We start from the raw sequence: 18,532 nt of genomic DNA on the forward strand, positions 1-18,532 counted from the left end.
ACCTCTGGGTACTATTGCGCAATTTTTCCATTTTGTGGCGGAGGAAAAAAAAAAAAAAAAAAAAAAAAAAGACGACAAAAAAACGAAGGCATTTTATGACTGGGCTACCACAGGTATCCCAGTAAAAAGACGACAAAAAAACAAAGGCATATTATGACTGGGCTACCACAGGTATCCCAGTAAAAAAGACGACAAAAAAACAAAGGCATTTTATGACTGGGCTACCACAGGTATCCCAGTAATAATGATAGTAATAATGAAAATAGGGATAATAATAGTACCTTGTAATCACTCTACAGATATCTCTTTCCTTCCTTCAGCTGTTCCTTCTTTTCTTTCACCCAGGCTGAGCCCATCCCACAGTCTTCTCCGAGCTTATCGACAACACTCTCTAAATCATCAAAAGCCTGTGTGCCTTGCACTGTAAAGTAATCGAGTCCCTGTTATGAGTTTCTCACACAAGCAGAGCACACACCTAGAATTTTATGACGGGTGCTGCGTCCCATCCGAGCAAAACCCGTCTTAGCGCAAAACAGGTTATACTGTTGAATAACTCGCTCTGGGATGACCTTTCCAATCACGTTGGTTGCTGTTATTTTTTTTTTTGGATGATAATTTCAATGTCCTTTCACCAAATGGAAGTTCTTGGATAATGTGTTCACTTGTGATGAAGTCAAGGAAGATGTCAAGCTGTGAGGCTGAGACATACATTCTCGGCACACTACGATTTTCAACTTCAGCACCTCCTCTATACATGTCAGCGTGTTGCCTGGCGACATTAAATCTATATCGTGTTAGACCAGGAATCCAACTTTGTAACGTTCGATAGCTAACTTTGTCAGCATTAATGGATAGGATTTGCCTTCGTGTGCTCCAGTGGCTCGCATTCTTGTAGCATTCTGCTAAGGCGTCAACCAGCGTTAAGTCAACTTCGTCCTCTGTCTGCGCGACGTCGTTTGATATCACTAGTTTATTCAAGAGGATTTGAGCGTTCCCAGTTGCTATCACAACTTGTCTTACTTTACGAAAGTGGTGGCGTTGTGTTCTGCGGGCTATTGAATCCCATGATGTTAAAAACTGATGAAGTACAGGGCTGACATCCCTACATGCTAGGAATGCATTGAGTGCTTCTCTAGGACTACCTTTTGCCTCTTTTGTGCCATCGGAATCTTCGGAGCTCTCAGATGGGTGGTAAAAGCTCCCAGGTTTTTCGCAGTCAATCCCGGTAGTATTTCAGAACTACTACAAGTACCTTTTACCTCTTTAGCGCTTTCAAAATCTTCTGAGCTCTCAGATGGGTGGTAAAGGCTCTCCGGTGTTTCCATAGTCAACGCCGGAGGTTCATGTTTTTCTGGAGTAACCATGGGATTCATTGGTATGTCACTTCTGTTGGCCTGAGGATATATTCAAAGCACAAGTTTGAGTAGCAGCTATATGGCTTGGCACTCTATTTACGGAATTTTTTTATACTACAGCAGGCTCTTCAGTGCTCTTGCTAATTAAGCCCTCCTACATTACTTACAGCAACAAATAGAAATTTTAGTTTAACTTTATTTACTTCTTCAGAAAGTGTTATTGCGTTAAGAAAAGGCGGTGCAATTCTATTGAACCTATCGATTAGATTGCTCACCATCTTTAGATCCTTAACTGCAAGCGTTAGTTCATCAATCTGTGACTTGCTTTCAAAACTCTCTCTTCATTTTCTACAGATACCTGTGCAATGGTAATAGAAGAAACAGTTATGAAAACGATAACGGTAATGGTAATGACAATGATAATAATAATGATGCCGATAATGTTGATAATGATAATAATGACAATGATGATGAAGACGATGACGTGAAAGTTTCAGTGAAAGTTAACTTTGACATGGAGGTCTCCCTTCCCATGATCGAAAAAATGACTACAAATCGTGGGCAAGTAATACAGAAAGAATAAACTTGGCCTAGCCCGCAGCCGTCAAACCTTCGACGTACTTAATTAAAGGTATGAGTTCCTATCATCTCTAATCTGGACCTGAACCAATTTTAAGACTCACCCAGCCAATTATTTATGTCTGCTGAAAAATTGCATTTCTTTAAAAGCACCAATATCTGAATACATAGAGCACATATATTACACAACAATTATCATTTTTTGCAATAGGGTTCATGAAAGCCATACCTGAACCTAGAAGTACAAGGATGCTGGTTCTCTGAAATACAATTTTTAATATTGCTCTGCTAACGCCTCTGTCTCCCTTAACACCTTTTCCTTTGCCGTGGGAAGCGATCTGATCTGGAATTCTACAGGTATTCTGGCTCCTTCACCATCCAGTGCCAAGGTTAGAACGGTGGAATGGACAAATTGTTAAGTTGTTTACATCCTTTGCACTCATGTAAAAAATACCTGCTCGGGCAAGGATAAGTTCACTCTCGTTCTCAACTCCGGCAAAACACCAAGCACTTTTATGACCCTGTACATCCTTATTGCACGACACCAAGGGAACCACCTCAAATGATTTACTCCTGTCTCGTTGGTCTTACGAGCAAGCACAACCAACTACAAACTTAAATAAGGAAGAAGCTTCCATGTCATTTACAAGCGAGATTTCCGATTCAAAGGGGGCGGGAAATAATTCTTTTGCTTAGTTTCACGTGAGAAAAATCGAATGGAGCAATGTTTATTACGTTTTGTTACTTTAATTGTCTTGCTTTTAAATAGAAAAGTCAACAAACATCATAGTTTTACTCAAGCAGAAAAAAAAATAACACGAGTGCAAATTGAGGAAAACTCTGAGCTCAATGGATACTTAGACTCATTATTTCTTTTCCTCGTATTTGTGCCGATTTAAATGACGTCGACCGACCCCACTCGTAGGTCCAAATTATTCTGTCACACGAGCACGACGACTCGTACCGCAATTATGCAAATTAGGTCATGCAAACCCACACTTAACTCCTGCAAGGGCCTCTGTAAGGTAACATTTTGTGGATTTTCGTTTATCGTACGCTAGTTAAAGTTACAGGTTAGCAAGTCAAACAAGGGGCAGAAACTTAAGATTCGTGTGCAAGAGACCAGCAAAGTTTTTAATCTTGTACCGTCGCTGGCACTAGCACTGGTACATAGACAGAACGATGGCAGAATATCTCTGCAGAAACAAACTTCAAATGATAAAAGACAAAGTAAGTTAACAAAACTGGGTACAAATTTGTTATTTGTTTCTGAAAAAGTTCTCCTGTACGGTTTTGAGTAATTTCAAAGGCAGAAATGCTCCTTAACTCTTTGGTCATGCAATCAACATATTGCGTGATTTTATGTCTTCCGTGTGCTATTTTGAAGAGTTTCCTGCGTCGCGAGAAAACATTTGCCCCAAAAAAACTTTACGTCATTTTGAAGATCATTCCTTCGGAAATTTACATATGTAATTTGGTGGAATTCTGAATAATGGCACATGGTGAGAAAAAGAGGTTTTCTTCACCGACAATTTTTTTTGTAAAGTAAGAGAGCACATTGTTTTTTCGCATGGCTAAAAAAGCTTCTAAGCAACCAATTCCTACACAACTTACATTTTACAAAAGACGAAGAGTTTATAAAAGAGGAAACGTTAATTAGATTTCCCTAGATGTAATATCTTTGAAATACGAAGCGAGCGAAAGTGTTCAATTTTTAACCTGTTATGACCCGATCCATTGATTTGAGGGTGAGAGCGAAAAGTTCGTTTTTCTCGAAAATAAAAAGATATTTGAGGAAAAAAATACGCAGTCCTTCTTGTCTCACTAGGGTCTACTTGTGTGCAAAAATTGAGACAATTTGAATTTTTGACCCTTGCCATAAAAATTTAATTGTTGTTTGATTTTTGCACGGATGTCCTCTTAATAAATTAATAAAAACTACTTTGGGGAGCTAAAATTATCATCTGTAACATAGGGTGCAGAAGGAGCTAAAACAACTGCAGTCCACGAAGCCTCATGGAATCGAAGTGACACTTCCATCCGACAGTCTCCAGCTATGGGAGGCTGTTGTTCCGGGACCTAAAGACTCCTATTATGATGGTAACGGACCACCTAACTACAACTGACTTACCCCCGAATTAAAAATTTTGGTTTCATTTCTGACTGAGAATTGATTTCAAGTTGAATTTAAATTTAACTCAAAGTAATTATCCGGAAAGAAATCCCGTATAGTATTACTTTTGTTTTCGTTTGCTTTACTGAGCTCTATGAATGGTCGAAAGAAAGCCACCTTCTTTACCAATCAGAGGCAAAACTGATCGAAATCGAAACTCAGCAGCTTGCGTTTTCATGTATCTCAGGAATTTTTCTTGATTTCTATTTCTCATTAACTACTTGTGACATATTTTGTCCTGACTTGCTGTTTTGATCATATTAACGTCACTCAATCGATAATTATCAGACACCGCCTACCAAACTCCTCCAGAAGCTCAGACTAAGTTTATCTGCATCTGACGAGCCGGGATAGAGCACTTGTCGATCTAGTGTCTTAAAACCGGTTGAAACCCGAGGGATAACGACGGTCAATCTGAGCAAAAGAACGTAGCCAATGAGAACTCTGGCAGTGCAAAGTAAGGGCTGTAACTGGTCATAACGGGAGCGACCAAGGCGAGATTACTTTTAGTTTTCCATCTGATTGGCTGGGAGACTGGCGCGAGGTTTCTAATTTGTACACTACTACAGTAAATGGTTTGAACCCGGGGGTAATATGTAATAGTGTAGTTTGATCGTCCAGGTGAGTGTAGTCCTGAGAAGGACTGTTGTTGGTAGTGGTGACTGACGTTTCGACAACCTGAGCGGTAGTCATCATCAGAGTCAAATCATCAGAGTCCACTTGACTCTGATGATGACTTCCGCTCAGGTTGTCGAAACGTCAGTCACCACTACAGACAACAGTCCTTCTCAGGACTACACTCACTCGGACGATCAAACTACACTATTACTTGTACACTACTAGTGGATTTTGGATTTTGGATTTTGGACTCTAGTGGCCGAATTTGGATTTGGACACTGGAGGCTAATTTTGGATTTAATTAGACCAATAACAGATCGAAGTGAAGCAAAACCAACTCAGTCCCAGATTATTTTCTAAACATTATATCAGTCAGGTTAGACCCTCGTTCACTTGGTAAGCATGTTAGATTATTTCATGCTTCTCTTAAACCGTCTTAATATTAACAAAATGCTTTTCTTCTTTAATTTCAGGAGGACTGTTTAAAGTTCAAGTTTATTTACCGTATCCTGACTAGCTTCTTTCTTAAATGCAGTGTGTTGGGTTAAAAGAAAAAAACTTAATTAAGCGGACCTTATGCCTGGCAAACACCATGCAGCCAAAGTCTTGAGATTTTTCTCTCGCATTAAACATAAAATTTATTGAGAGGATAGGTGAACGAGATAACATGTTCTCCTGGCGAAAGCGTTCAAAAAAACGCCCCCAAAACCCGATGTCTCTTCAAGATAGGTAAAGTAGGGAAACCGACCATTTTCAAGATAGTGTTCATTTCACTTTATAAATATATGACAAAGCCAGATGAGTCTACACGGCTTGTTGAAGTACAAACAAAACGCAATTCGCGAAATGCAGCCACTTTTCCTCCAACCATTCGGTAATGAAATCTTTCTTTGTCAATCTTCTGTAAGTACTGACAAGTCTATTTATCAATAACCCTGTTCTGAGAGTTGTTTAGGGTACAAAACCACACCCCAATAACTTAAACCAACCACACTGAGAAGGGATGAGGTGTTAGTCTTTAATTTATCAACCACAATTCAGAAGACGTTGTTTTTTCTTAGTAGTGTTTCAAGGAATTCGCAACCGTAAATGTGGTTGAGTCAAGTTCAATAGCTTAAGCTAAGACAAGGGGTCCCGATTAAGACTTTTCACCAACTTAGCATCCTTGACTAATGATTTGACCATTGCCCAGTGAAAATTATCCTCTTGGACCTCCGTCGGTAAGTAATTCTGAATATTCCTAAACGCTTTATATGTCAATAGAAATGGTGTTAAACGAAGAAAAATTGTCTGAAATAGATAAATATTTGTTGATATCTAAATTCAATTCATTGTCGAAATTATCCTTTAACGATTTAGACAAAATTCGCTGACTTCAACTTGCTGCTTTCACGGTTTTCACGTTTTTTATGGGGAAAGCGTCAAGAGCACGAGGTTATCAAATTTAACATGTCCATCAAAAGGGGTACTTTGTTGTTCTAAATGCGAGAGACGAATAGGGGTTACCGCGTGACAGCCATTTTGTTTTCTCGCCCTAGGTTCGTTTTCTGTCTCCGATACATCACGTGAATGTTAGCCCGTCAAATGGTCAAGTGTGTCTGGGATTTTTGACCGAAGAGAGCTGGTTACCAACCCGATGTGTTCAAGATGTTTTGAGTGGAGTATTCGCTCTTCTCATTCGTCCTGAGTTGGCGAATTCCGCTGATCACACACTGCTTGAGATGTACAATAACAACAAAGTGGTATACGAACAAAAGGCCAGGAAGAGTGCTTTGAACACCAAATGAATAAAAAATATGAAGTTTGTTACATTTGAAAATGTGACCAGTCCACTACATTTGATATGTTTCCAAACGAATATCTATCAGGTTGTCTGAGCTGTGTTAAAACTATCCTTATACGAATTTGTAGACCAAGTCAAAAGTCATCATCAGTAAAGGTAACGTCGCCATGTCCAATTGTGCATAAAATAAAATGATATTCATACGCTTCTAGTTGTTTAATCAGCAAGTTGTACAGATACATCAAACCCACATAAAATACTTGTCTAACTTTGGTTTACAATACTCAACAATTTCGTAGACGTGTTACTTTAAATTGCTCTGATTTAGGAAACTCTACTTAAAATAATCCCCTCTTAACGTTTAAAGTATTCCCTACAGCATTATCATGGAATAATGTTCCAGCAGATCTAACAAGCCAAGCTAAAACTAAAAACCAAACGCAACATAGAAATGTTTTTTCAGACAAATAAAGAAAATGTCAATCCCCCTCTCTGATAACTAAATTACAGGTATAGCAACAGCAGAGGAACATGCAGCCACACAGTAACCGAAAATAGTATTACAAGCCGCAACAGCAGCTGGGCCTGTCACACCTCCAGCAGCAGCCACACAGGCTGCCCAGGCTGAGTAACATCCTGCCACGCAAATTCCATAGCTCACTGGTCCCGATTGGGCAACCTGGATAAACATGGCCAACACGGCGATGTGCTTTACAACAGACGCCATTTTACTGAAAATTAATGATCGATCAAAATGAGATATCTAGCACATAATTTCAGCTGGACACCTAGTCGTGGTTGTTCGAGTGGATAAATCACTGTCCGATAAATAGTGTAGTACGTTTCCTAATGTTAATTTACCCACTGTTTGCCACTATGGAATCGAATGAACGGCAAGAATGAATCATTCGTCTACAGTTAGTCGCCTCAAAAATATAATTCCACATAATTTTACTGCGAAACGCAAACTAAAACTGTGGTATCTTCAATAGACCCTAGCCAAAGATATATTGTGTTCTTGTATAAGGGAAGATACACTGAGCGAGAGGAAAGAATGATATTTCAAAGAGAGCCCCTCGATTGGTTTTTGCCTATCTGGACTTTGCCCTCTGTGTGTGAAATACGTGATAAAATGCACGTTGTTTACAAGGAATTAACACACGATTGGGTTAATTCCAAGGTAGCTAAAAGTCAATTTTGTTCGTGTTATGCTGTTAGAATACGGGATAGAATGCAGGTTGTTTGTAAGGAAAGCGCATGTGATGGAGCGGTCCCTAATGCGGAAAAATGGAATTTGATCGGTAGAATACAATCCAGCAGAAAAATTGCCTCATGTTCATGAAGTGCAATGATTGGGTATGTTTTGACCGGACTTTGGACGTCGTTTTCATGTTTCGTAATGCAATATAAGTTGTTTGGCGTGTGCGTTGTGAGAAAAGGTGCGGAAGAACGCGTTTTAACTCAAAAATGATACAATAAAAAAATAAATACGAACCTTTCATATCCCGATAAATCTCGACTTCACTCGACGAGGCTCTTGCAAAGGCCTCAATAATAACACTTATCAAATGAAACCATGCAAATTTCTGGTTAATATCATTCTTTGAGGCAGTACTATTCGATCGCTTTGAATTTTTTAAGTATTGCAGTGTAGAAACTGAAACATGGTGGTCGAGACAAAACCTATGGCGACCCATTGAACTAGTTTGAATTGAACAATAGCCAACTATTTTTAATACATATCGGTAATAACTAGAAACTTCTACTAACGCGTCACCTTCGCTGGATGACTAACAATCAAGTCGATTGCATCTCACCTTTAGCAATAATACTTGTCTTGCAAACGCCCGACAGAAAAGAAATGCTCTAGGTTTGACGTCTTCACTTACCTCCAAAGATAAGAAGAAGAAATAACAACACAGGTCTTCTTCCTTTTGGTTTCTTAAGTGGCGTTGCTAAGAACTTTGAAAAGAGAAACTGCCGTGCAGCTGCTATGCAGCTGCCTTCGGGAATCATCTCATCTTTAGCACAATGCTTGTCTTGCTCACGCTCGACAGAGAAGAAATACTCTTGGTATGAGATATTTACTTACCTCCAAAGATAAGAAGAAGAAATAACAACACAGGTCTTCTTCCTTTTGGTTTCTTCACAAAATTTCCCTTCACACAGTATCTGCGTAGACAAAATTGGAGCGAATTTTCTAAGAACTCAGACGCATATGTTTTTTGGAAAAGACTGCAATTGTGCGAATACTATTGGTCCACGCTAGTCTAGGATCGAGGCTAGAACAATAATCATGGTTGACGTAAATAGTCTATTGTTAACTACTTTTAAAACTCCGGCGGACTCAGCAGACATATACATAGAAACTGAAACATGCAAACGCTGCATTAACGAATGGAAATACATACCGCGTAGCTTAAATGGAAACACAAGGAGGGGGAAGGGGAGAGCTACTTCCCATATATTTTCTTAATCAAAACGACTTCCCAGCAGCGCCATGAGTTACATGGTGGATAACGTTTCCACTTCTGTGGTGAAGATCTCAAATAACTTGCCTTGCATGTTAACAGTGCTAATTTGATGAATTCGTCTGTGACTAGTGAAGTAGTTATCAAGAGAAACATTTCTCAAATCTCCATTGCATTCCACTGCTTTATCCTTCACATCTTAGTGGTAACTTTGCTTTGAGCACCTGGCGTACAATCGCTTAGTCACTTCGAAACTAGATAGTAAAATAGAAATGATTCTATTGCTGGAGCTGCCAAAGCTGCTGAACCAAAATCTGTTGAAGGAAAAATGAAAAATACTTCACTTACTGGTACATTTGTCATAGTTTGATGCTACACTGGTTTGCAGATTTAATGAATGTAACCGCAGAAGTTACAATTCATAGACCCAACGTTTCGACACTCCTGTCTAGTGCCTTCATCAGGGGGTGATCTAAACGCTGCAACAAGAGGTCCTTTTATATGATCACTAATTAGCGGCCTTTTTTCTGACGAGGTGTAAATAAGCGTCAGGAAGCAGACCGCCATCGTCACGATTTAAAGGAGCGTGGGCGGAGTTAATGTGCCAAGCCTCCAAACAAAGGCGCTGGTGGTAACGCCGATTAGTGGTGATAATTTTAGAATTATCCCACCTAATTGTATGGTTGGTTAGGCAAGTATGCTCCGATAAAGCTGAATTTTCCTTTTTGCAAAGAAAAACCGCTTTTTGGTGCTCTTTTAACCCTGTACCAAACTGGCGTTTGGTCTGTCCGGTGTATTCGTTGTCACAGTCATTGCAAGGAATAGAATAAATGGCGTCGGTTCGTTGTTCTTTCGTGACAGGATCCTTAGGTTTGGCGAAAATATGCCCCAAAGTCTGAAAAGGTTTTTGAGCAACTTTAACGTTGTGGCTATTCAAAATTCTCTTGATGGGTTCAGTAATACCCTGTATGTAAGGAATAACAGCAAAACCAGTCGCTAGTTCCCTTTCATCAAGAGCGTTACTATTTGTAACTGGTTTTTGGCAGTTACGGAGAAAAGTTTTTGTATAGCCATTTGCCTTTAGGACATTGGAAACATATTTCCTCTCCTCAGCCTTCGAATCGAGTGATGATGGTAGACAGTCAGCCCTTCTAAGTAAAGTTTTGGCTACAGACTTCTTATGGCAAATAGGATGGTGAGAATCGAAAGCGAGGTATTTGTCGGTGTAGGTGGGTTTACGGTAGACACTTGTCTCTAAATTACCCTGAACTTAACTTTAATATATGGTACATTTGTCTTCGGACACAATTTAACTTATACAGTCAGCTAACTGATTGAATTTGATTTCTGCCATGTTCTTAAGTCCGTTTTTTGATCCTCCATGGAAAAAGGGAAAAGTGTGGGTTTATTTACTTTTTGGGTGGCTTGTTTTTGTAAGACATTTCTCCACAATGTATAAAAGGAATATACAGTTTCATGATCCAAGTACCAACAGACTTCATTAAAAGTTCTCTTGAAATCCTGAGTCATAAATACTTATATTTAACAACAGACACACATTTTTCCTTTAATCTCTACAAGAAAATATGCATGTTGCAATTTTTTTTTTCAATTTGTTTCTTGAACATGTTGACAATTTCTCTCTCAAATTCTCTTGCTTTTCACCAGCTGAGGATAAATCTGTCCACTACTCAGCAGCTTTTTCCTAAAGGTATTCCTGTCAAGGTTACTAATTAATTGTTTTGCAAAATATTTCTCTTACACAATTCAAGTCTGAAATAAATATATGAACCTGTCTACAAATTCAACCGGTTGTAAGCATTCAAAGCTGTTTCTTATTCATTCGTTTTATTTTTGCTGTATTTTTAATCTGAAAAACTAGCCAAAACAAAGAAAAAATGTCAGAAATTGCTCATTTTGGTAAAGTAAACAACTTAACTGAAAGTGATTCAAGTATGTGGTAGTTTACTGTGTATCAAAGAAGTATGATTTCCACAAAAAAATAAAGGTAGAAATGAAATGAGCTCACAGTCACCCGCACTGCACAGGCTACTTTGGTATTCAGAGCATCCTGGATATTGGCTATTCTCCCCACTCTCCCTTTGGACCCTACTCCATTGCAGAGAGCCCCCAGAATTTTGTCTGGTTTTATCAGTTACTGGTATTTCATTACCATTGGAAGTGTTTCCTTTGAGAAAATTCCCAAGCAAAAATATACAATTGATTCAAAGCATTTCAGTACACTTTTCTTAAAAATCGTGTGGACATGATATTGTGTAATGCCTAAACTGGTGATAATTGTGCAAAGTTCATTGAGACTTCCCAATTTTGTTCTTAATTTTTTACATCGTAAATTTGTTATCATCAGATTTGGGTGTCTTCCAAAGGCACAATGCATATTTACATGACAATACTTAATCTCACCTCAATGCATCACTTTCAAGGTACAGAGAGGCAAATTTTAAAGGGAAGGTATTCCCTTTTGGTTTAGGGGTAAATATTCAATGACTGGGGTCATCATCACAGGCATGTGGATAACATCATTATAATCAACATTATAAGTATCATTATGTTACCATTATCACTCATTACCATTGTATTACTATCATTACCATCGTCGTAATATTGTTATGGTACAACTTGTAATTTGGTCTTTTAAGATAGCTTCGTACAAATTACCAATCAACACATCAGCCTGATGTCTTCAAAGACTGAGATACTTAATTCTCCTACAGGCTAGTGATAAACAGTGCAGATGTTCAGCTTGAAATTCAGTGTCCAAAACATAATAATACAGCATGATTGAGAATAGATGTTCTCTACCACTGTACCGAGAGTAAAATTCTCCACTTGACCCCAGATTGCTCTCAGACCAATGGTGCTTGTTTGAATTGTAAGCCACTGCCTCCTGAGTGTCTCCAAAAAGCATATTTGTGATAAAACTTGGAAAAGAGGTCCTATTCTTTTTAATGTCTTCACGGTGTGTGTAAATAGTTTTTACAAAGTAAAAGTGTTACGGTTGAGAAGTTAAAGCTTATGCTTTACATAACATGAAATAAATCTATCAATAAGGTTCAAGATTACTTTAGTCACATTTGGGAACATTCAAGATTCATAATACACAAAGAAGCCCTCCTTGGTAAAAACAAAATAATGTATTCAGCCCTTTTTTTAGTAAAATCTATGGGAGAGATGTACTAACTCCAATATAAAAGTCATTCAATATATCAGAGATTTCCCTATCCCTATGCACTCTGTTAAATTGAGATTCCAATGAATGCCCTTTTCCTTATAGCTATCTAAGGCTTGTCTGAGCTTTTAATATATATATATATATATATATATATATATATAATTTGCACAATGGAGAATGTGCTTCCGTTTTCAACGCTTTATTCAAGACCCGACGCGTTTCGGCATTTGCCTTCCTCAGGGGCCTTAACATGCAATTGTTACAGAGTCGTAATTGGTTAATTGTGTCAATATATATATGTATATATATATATATATATATATATATATATATATATATATATATATATAAGTTACAGAATTAAAGAGGACGCATCACATCTTTAATCCTTTAACTTATTTATACTTAGCTCTGCTACCACAGCATTGGGCACTTTATGCCAAGGAGGACTCTACCCCCACATTCATATATATATATATATATTTTTTTTTTTTTTAACTTTTTTTTTTTTTTTTAATTTTTTTTTATTCAGATTTCATGGAATCCAGATACAAAATGGACAAGCTTCTTGTGGACAACCTCATTCAAGGCCAACAGGGAAAGCTGTGACCCCAGGAAAAAAAGATAAACAGCGGCTAAGTCTGCAGTTTAGGATAACTTCATTCTAATTTATTATTAGAGTTACAACAAGATTTTTACCAAAAAAATCAATTCTACTTAACTGTAATTAAGCCCTTCACTCCCAAGAGTGCTTGGTCAAAATTTGAGAAGAAATCTTTGAATTTCACTATGCAGAATCAACAAAGAGTAAAACATGTAAGTGCTGCTTGACAGCTTACATATGAATGTTCATACACAAGAGTTTTATCCAAATGAGTTACAACCACATAAAATCAAGTCAAAGCCTGTCTCTGGGAGCGAAAGGGTTAAATACCATTTGTATCATCATTCAAAATTAAATGATTCATTTTAAGACTATTTTTAGACAGATAGTATTTATTGCAACAAATATAACTTAAGATATTGCATTTTATGGTAAAGAATCAACAGATTTTTTTTGCAATTTGTGTCAAACCAAATTTTATGATTGATTAGGACTATTTTATATGAATAGCTGTGATTGAGGATTCATATGAAATTTTCAAGGAATGAAAAATAAATCAAATTGATTCCATCCTAATATTATTGCATGTTGATCTTAATATACAATCAAAAATATAAGCTTGTAAATAGATTTAATTGAATACTTGGATTTTAGCTGGGAATTTTTCCTAGGAATTCCTAGTCCTCTTGGCTATAAACTTGGAATTTCTGGGAATTTCTAGGAATTTCTAAGTTTTTAGAACCAAAGTTTTTATAGTTGGGAATTCCCAGTCCGAATTTACCGTGAAAATTCACACCTCTTATTCCTAGGAATTCCAAAATGCATTTCGCAAGAGTAAAGGTTTTATGTGATTTTTTTTTAGTGGTGTTGGATAATGCTGTTAAAATACGTGATAGAATGCAGGTTGTTTATAAAGAAAGCGCATGTGATGTCTCATAGTCAATGGCGGAAAATGTTGCATTTACGGCAGGCTGCGGTCGGGAATCATCTCATCTCTAGCACAATACTTGTCTTACTCACGCTCGACAGAGAAGAAATACTCTTGGTATGAGAAATTTACTTACCTCCAAAGATAAGAAGAAGAAATAACAACACAGGTCTTCTTCCTTTTGGTTTCTTCACAAAATTTCCCTTCACGCAGCTTCTGCATAGTCAAAATTGAAGGGACGCTTCCAAGAACTCGGAAAAATATTTGTTTTCTGCAAGCACGTGATTAAGTCCTGTAAAGAGCCTATTGGTGCGCGCTAATAGAACCAGCAATTTGCAAAGAGGAGCTATCGTGCAGCTGCCGTCGGGAATCATCTCATCTTTAGCACAATACTTGTCTTGTTCACGCTCGACAGAGAAGAAATATTCTTGGTATGAAAAATTTATTTACCTTCAAAGATAAGAAGAAATAACAACACAAGTCTTCTTCCTTTTGGCTTTTTCACAAAATTTCCCTGGACACAGTATCTGTGTGGTCAAAATTAAAGTGACGCTTCTAAGAACTCAGACGCATACATTTTTTCTAAAAAAAGACTGCAGTTTTGCAAATACCATTGATCCACGCTATTCTAGGATCGAGGCTAGAACAATAATCATGGTTGACGTAAATAGTCTATTGTTAACTACTTACCTCTAGCGGACTCAGCGGACATATCTGTTTAGCATGACAATTTACTTCTGTCAAAACTCGGCCGTGAAAAGAATTATGATTTTGAAATAGAATTCAACTGTCTCAGTTTTCATGCTGTTTATTTACGGTTCGAGGTAGTACTATTCGACCACTTTGAATTTTTTAAGTATTACATTAGAGAAACTGAAACATGCAAACGCTGCATTAACGAATGGAAATACATACCGCGTAGCTTAAATGGAAACACAAGGAGGGGGAAGGGGAGAGCTACTTCCCATACATTTTCTTAAAATGAAATCAAAATGACTTCCCAAGCAGTCTCACTGAAAATTGTCAGTGGATAGACAGGAAGAATGGCGGCAACTGAATCTATCCCACACTTGAATAACTAGCCGATGTAGATAAAGGGTTTGACAAGTTGAAATTACTTTCTTCGACGATCCCTTCCATCGCCAGAAATCAAGGACATTTCGAGCCCGCTAACAATTATCAGCGGTATATCGTATTACACTCCAGAACAATAGAATATCAAGAGAATTCAATATGGCGGCGATCACGGCTCGATCTGCAAAGCAGAGTGTTTCGTACCATAACTTGTACAATTTGAGCACCGCAGATCTTCTATTTGATGAAAAGAAAAAGGAAAGAAAACCTGCAAGTAAATCTTTAGGATTTTTTGAGGCGGAGCGATGGCATGATGCCAGAATTTTGATTTGCTTTAATTTAATTTTCGCGCCAAGACTACTGAATTTGCATTCAATGCCTGGCATATTTTTATTCTGAAAAGGACCTGAGAACTAATTTATTTCCCTGCAAGAACATAAACAAATATGGCCGACGATTCAAAGATCAACGTTGCTCGTATTTAACTATTTCAGTCATAGTTTTCATCATGGCGTCTCGTCAATTACTCAACATGGAAAGTAAGGGATATTCTGGCGCGTTGGGAAGTTTTTTTTGATGGGAGGAAATGACAATTTACTGGATATTTGGACGCTTCGAACTCTGCAGCAGTCAATTCGATCGAGAGCAGTTGACTTTATTGATGCACTTTCCTGCAATAGGCGAGTGTTTGGGATGGAGAACGACGGATTTTGAAGAACTGTATGGCGACCTAGGTCAATGATCAATGACAAAAGAACTGGCTTGGGAAGTAAGTGGTTTTTATTTATCGAGTCCCTGTGAGGTTTGATGAATAGCAGAATCAGTACTGAATATGTCTCGATCGAGAGCAGACGGGACCATGAGCTCCTAATTGTTATATTTTAGAAATTTTACAAATTTCCATACAGTTTCTTATATTATTTGGACGCCATTATGGACGAAATGCGCAAGCACGGCCGCCATCTTGTCCAATATTTCTACCGATGATTTTTATCGAAGCTTAGGACTTCGAGTCGCAACTTACACTTCTTAACAAAGACATTAGTTTCCCACCTGAACTAGGATTTTTTTTTTAACTAATTTCTTATCTCTCGAGCGAAAACTTCCCTCTTTAAACACCAACGGTAATACTTCAAAATAAATATTTTACATGCTTGAGCGCGAACGACTGATTGTCATGGCTAAGGAGGTACTAGTTACCTGGTTATCTCGTGATCTTGTTCTCTTCTTGAATTTTGACATTTTAAAATTAATTTCACTGTCAGTTTCACAGGTTATCTATATGAAACTGTACTACAACATAGCAAAAAATGAGACACTTGCCTGGAAATCAAAAGCCCTAAGAAAAATTTAAAACTGATTAAATCAAAAGTTACAAAAAATTGGTCTTGCTGCTTATTTGTTTTCATTTTGCAGCGGCTTACGTGCCACGTTAGCCGCTACAAAATGAAAACACATCTACTCATTTAGATATTTATCAAATTAAGTTATTTCTTTTAGCTTTAGGGTTAGGTAGATAAGGAGCAAATTTGTGATCAGTACTTAGCTGGCTACTTGTATTCTGATTTGGTAACATTTGTGGTCTAAAAGAGAAGGTCTATATACTTGAGAGGAGTGAAAGGAAATTGATGAGAACAAAGTTTATATTTTTTTTTATTTCTTAATGCCAGGTACGTTTCCTGTCTCTCATTTATCACATCAATGTGAATCCATCAACTGGTCACGTGTGCCTGGGATTCTTGACTGGGAAGAACTTGTTACCAACCTGTTGTATTAGAGATGTATTAAGAGGTGTGTTCGCTCTACTTATCAAACCTGAGCCAGAGAATGCTGCTGACCAGACTCTGCTGAACGTGTTCAATAACAACAAAATGGCTAGGATGATCAGTTTTTTTTCATTTTCAAGTTCTAGCTGTTCTCTGCTCCTAAAAGTTTCGTAAACCCAATAATGTGTGACAATTTAGCAACTTTGACTTAGGTCGGAAATTAATTAACTTTATCAGAAGTTAAATTCTTTTTTCCTTTTCAAAATTTTTGCTAAGTGTTTTGCATTTTCCCATTTTCTTATTGAAAGACCAAGAAGGAGCAAGAAGAAAGTTTAGTATTACTCAGATTAGGAAATTGAGCATTTTTTACCTTTCTGAAGTCTATATGTCACCATTTCAGCTTTTCTCAAGGATGTTATGTAGTGATGATGTTGGTTGCAAAAATGATTTTAGAAATTTATACTATCACCTCCCCAATCCTTTACTTTTCCCCTAATAATATCTCCTCTTATACGATGCAAACTAATAGTTGAAAATGTCCTCAAAGTATCACGTGCTTTTTAATGGCAGCAGTGAAACACTTTAAATTATTTGAATGATTATCTGACTTTCAAAGTTATTCTGGGTAGAAACAGTGGATGACTCACCCCAATAATAATATTTGGTCCTTTTCGGTTTACTTCAGGAGCCACGTTTTAACTTGTCGCCATGTTGTTTCATGTCCTTGTGTACGTCTCCAAGTCAGTCATCGGAATTGGATAAGTGTATTATTGCCGTGGCAAGTTTTGTTTACAATCACTATGCGGATATGTCGGACATTTTGAAACTCGGATGGCTCCCCATTAGTTATCGTCGAGACTATCACATAACTAGGACGATATGCAAGGCTTTATACCAAAACTGCTGGCCAACCTGCCTCAAACTGGTCGAACATAAGCTAACATAAAGCGGCAGGGGCTCTAAGATCTTCTTGTGAGCGTCGCCTTCAACCATCGACTGTTCCTGGAACACTACAAAATTCTGCTGCGATGCTATTTAACAGTCTACCTCAAGACATTAAAAATTGTACAGAACTCAAAGTATTCGACAGTAAATGCAGAAATCATTTTATAACATTGGCAACAAGTAGTTTCTAGTCCTACTTATATATCCTGTACACTTTGTCTCATGCCAGTATTACTTTCATACGCGCGTATTTATATTATCCATAAATTTTACATCATCAATATTAAACCATTTTACATATACTATCCATTACTTATGTATATTATTTATACATTATTTATGTAATTATACATCTTGTTGCACGTTATTTGTTTATCCATATATTTATTTCAACCATTATATTATTTTATTATATCCACAATGGATATTTTATCAATTGTGTGATTTTTTTGTTTAGTGAATTAGTACAGAAGAGCCACCATGTGGAGTACTAATAAGCCATTATTATTATTATTGTATGGCAGTAAAACGTAGGGATGCCTCCTTAAATAAGATATTGACAAGGCGCAATCGCGTAGCTTGTCATTACCATAGCCTAAAATAATTCGTAAAATAAAGAAATTCTCAAATGATATCAGAAACCCAAAAAGTTATGTTTAAAAGTTTGGCCAGTTCATAGGTCCTGCGCAGTGAGAACTTTGAAACTCCGTGCAGTGTTAAGGGTACTTGAGATGACTGCCTTTTGCATATCTAGTAAGATCTTATCTGCCCTGACACCTACAAGTTCTTTATTATTGTTATTATTATTATTATTAAGTGACCCAGATTATGGAATTTTGACCTGAGATTTGTTCAGCTTGTGTGACGATAAGTTTTTCGCGCCCAAACTGGGAAACTTAATCTTCGCAGACGGCACAATAACAACTGGGGGAAATAACTCGGTAGAGACCACTTGGCAGCGAGAATGGAAACTCTTCACGATTCCCTGGTACACGAAGATCTGCTTCTAGTGAACTTGTACGGACGTCAAGGATGAGACAGCG

General features: G+C 37.5%; 2 protein-coding genes and 1 long non-coding RNA gene across 5 annotated transcripts in view; 1 reads left to right on the forward strand and 2 right to left on the reverse strand.

The window, feature by feature from the left end:
- Positions 1 to 6,713, forward strand: part of LOC149036043 (uncharacterized) — a 25,436-nt gene extending 18,723 nt beyond the window's left edge. The window contains exons 2-5 of the mRNA XM_089190599.1: positions 3,910 to 4,034; positions 5,199 to 5,229; positions 5,918 to 5,945; positions 6,264 to 6,713. Coding sequence (XP_089046725.1) covers positions 3,910 to 4,034; positions 5,199 to 5,229; positions 5,918 to 5,945; positions 6,264 to 6,512 — 433 coding nt within the window. The 3' untranslated portion in view covers positions 6,513 to 6,713. The remainder of the gene's footprint in view (positions 1 to 3,909; positions 4,035 to 5,198; positions 5,230 to 5,917; positions 5,946 to 6,263) is intronic.
- Positions 1 to 8,446, reverse strand: part of LOC149036041 (uncharacterized) — a 33,462-nt gene extending 25,016 nt beyond the window's left edge. The window contains exon 1 of the long non-coding RNA XR_016181993.1: positions 8,398 to 8,446. This is a non-coding gene — a long non-coding RNA (uncharacterized LOC149036041). The remainder of the gene's footprint in view (positions 1 to 8,397) is intronic.
- Positions 6,710 to 14,889, reverse strand: LOC149036047 (uncharacterized). 3 transcript variants are annotated; one of them, XM_089190603.1, is made up of 6 exons: positions 14,620 to 14,866; positions 13,841 to 14,154; positions 12,895 to 12,959; positions 9,067 to 9,293; positions 8,601 to 8,680; positions 6,710 to 7,239 (listed from the first exon to the last, which is right to left on the reverse strand). In XM_089190603.1, exons 4-6 carry the CDS (start codon positions 9,133 to 9,135, stop codon positions 7,008 to 7,010), a joined length of 381 nt encoding a protein of 126 aa, XP_089046729.1. In that variant the 5' UTR covers positions 9,136 to 9,293; positions 12,895 to 12,959; positions 13,841 to 14,154; positions 14,620 to 14,866; the 3' UTR covers positions 6,710 to 7,007. The 3 variants fall into 3 exon arrangements, with proteins under 3 accessions (XP_089046729.1, XP_089046728.1, XP_089046730.1); XM_089190602.1 differs by lacking the exon at positions 12,895 to 12,959 and having other exon boundaries at positions 14,620 to 14,889; XM_089190604.1 differs by lacking the exons at positions 12,895 to 12,959; positions 13,841 to 14,154 and adding an exon at positions 14,155 to 14,231.
- Between the last annotated feature and the right edge of the window lie 3,643 nt (positions 14,890 to 18,532).

The sequence above is a fragment of the Pocillopora damicornis genome, chromosome 12 (genome assembly GCF_964200805.1).
Source record: "Pocillopora damicornis chromosome 12, jaPocDami1.2, whole genome shotgun sequence".
Classification (NCBI taxonomy): domain Eukaryota; kingdom Metazoa; phylum Cnidaria; class Anthozoa; order Scleractinia; family Pocilloporidae; genus Pocillopora; species Pocillopora damicornis.

Bases quoted from the DNA above. Each gene is read 5' to 3' on its own strand.
- LOC149036047 (XM_089190602.1), bottom strand. From the start codon at position 9,135: ATGTTTCTCTTGATAACTACTTCACTAGTCACAGACGAATTCATCAAA. The intron at 8,681-9,066 runs GCAAGTTATTTG...TTGTCTACGCAG, and splicing joins TAGCACTGTTAACATGCAAG to ATACTGTGTGAAGGGAAATT. The intron at 7,240-8,600 runs GTAAGTAAATAT...ATTAATTTTCAG, and splicing joins TCTTCTTCTTATCTTTGGAG to TAAAATGGCGTCTGTTGTAA.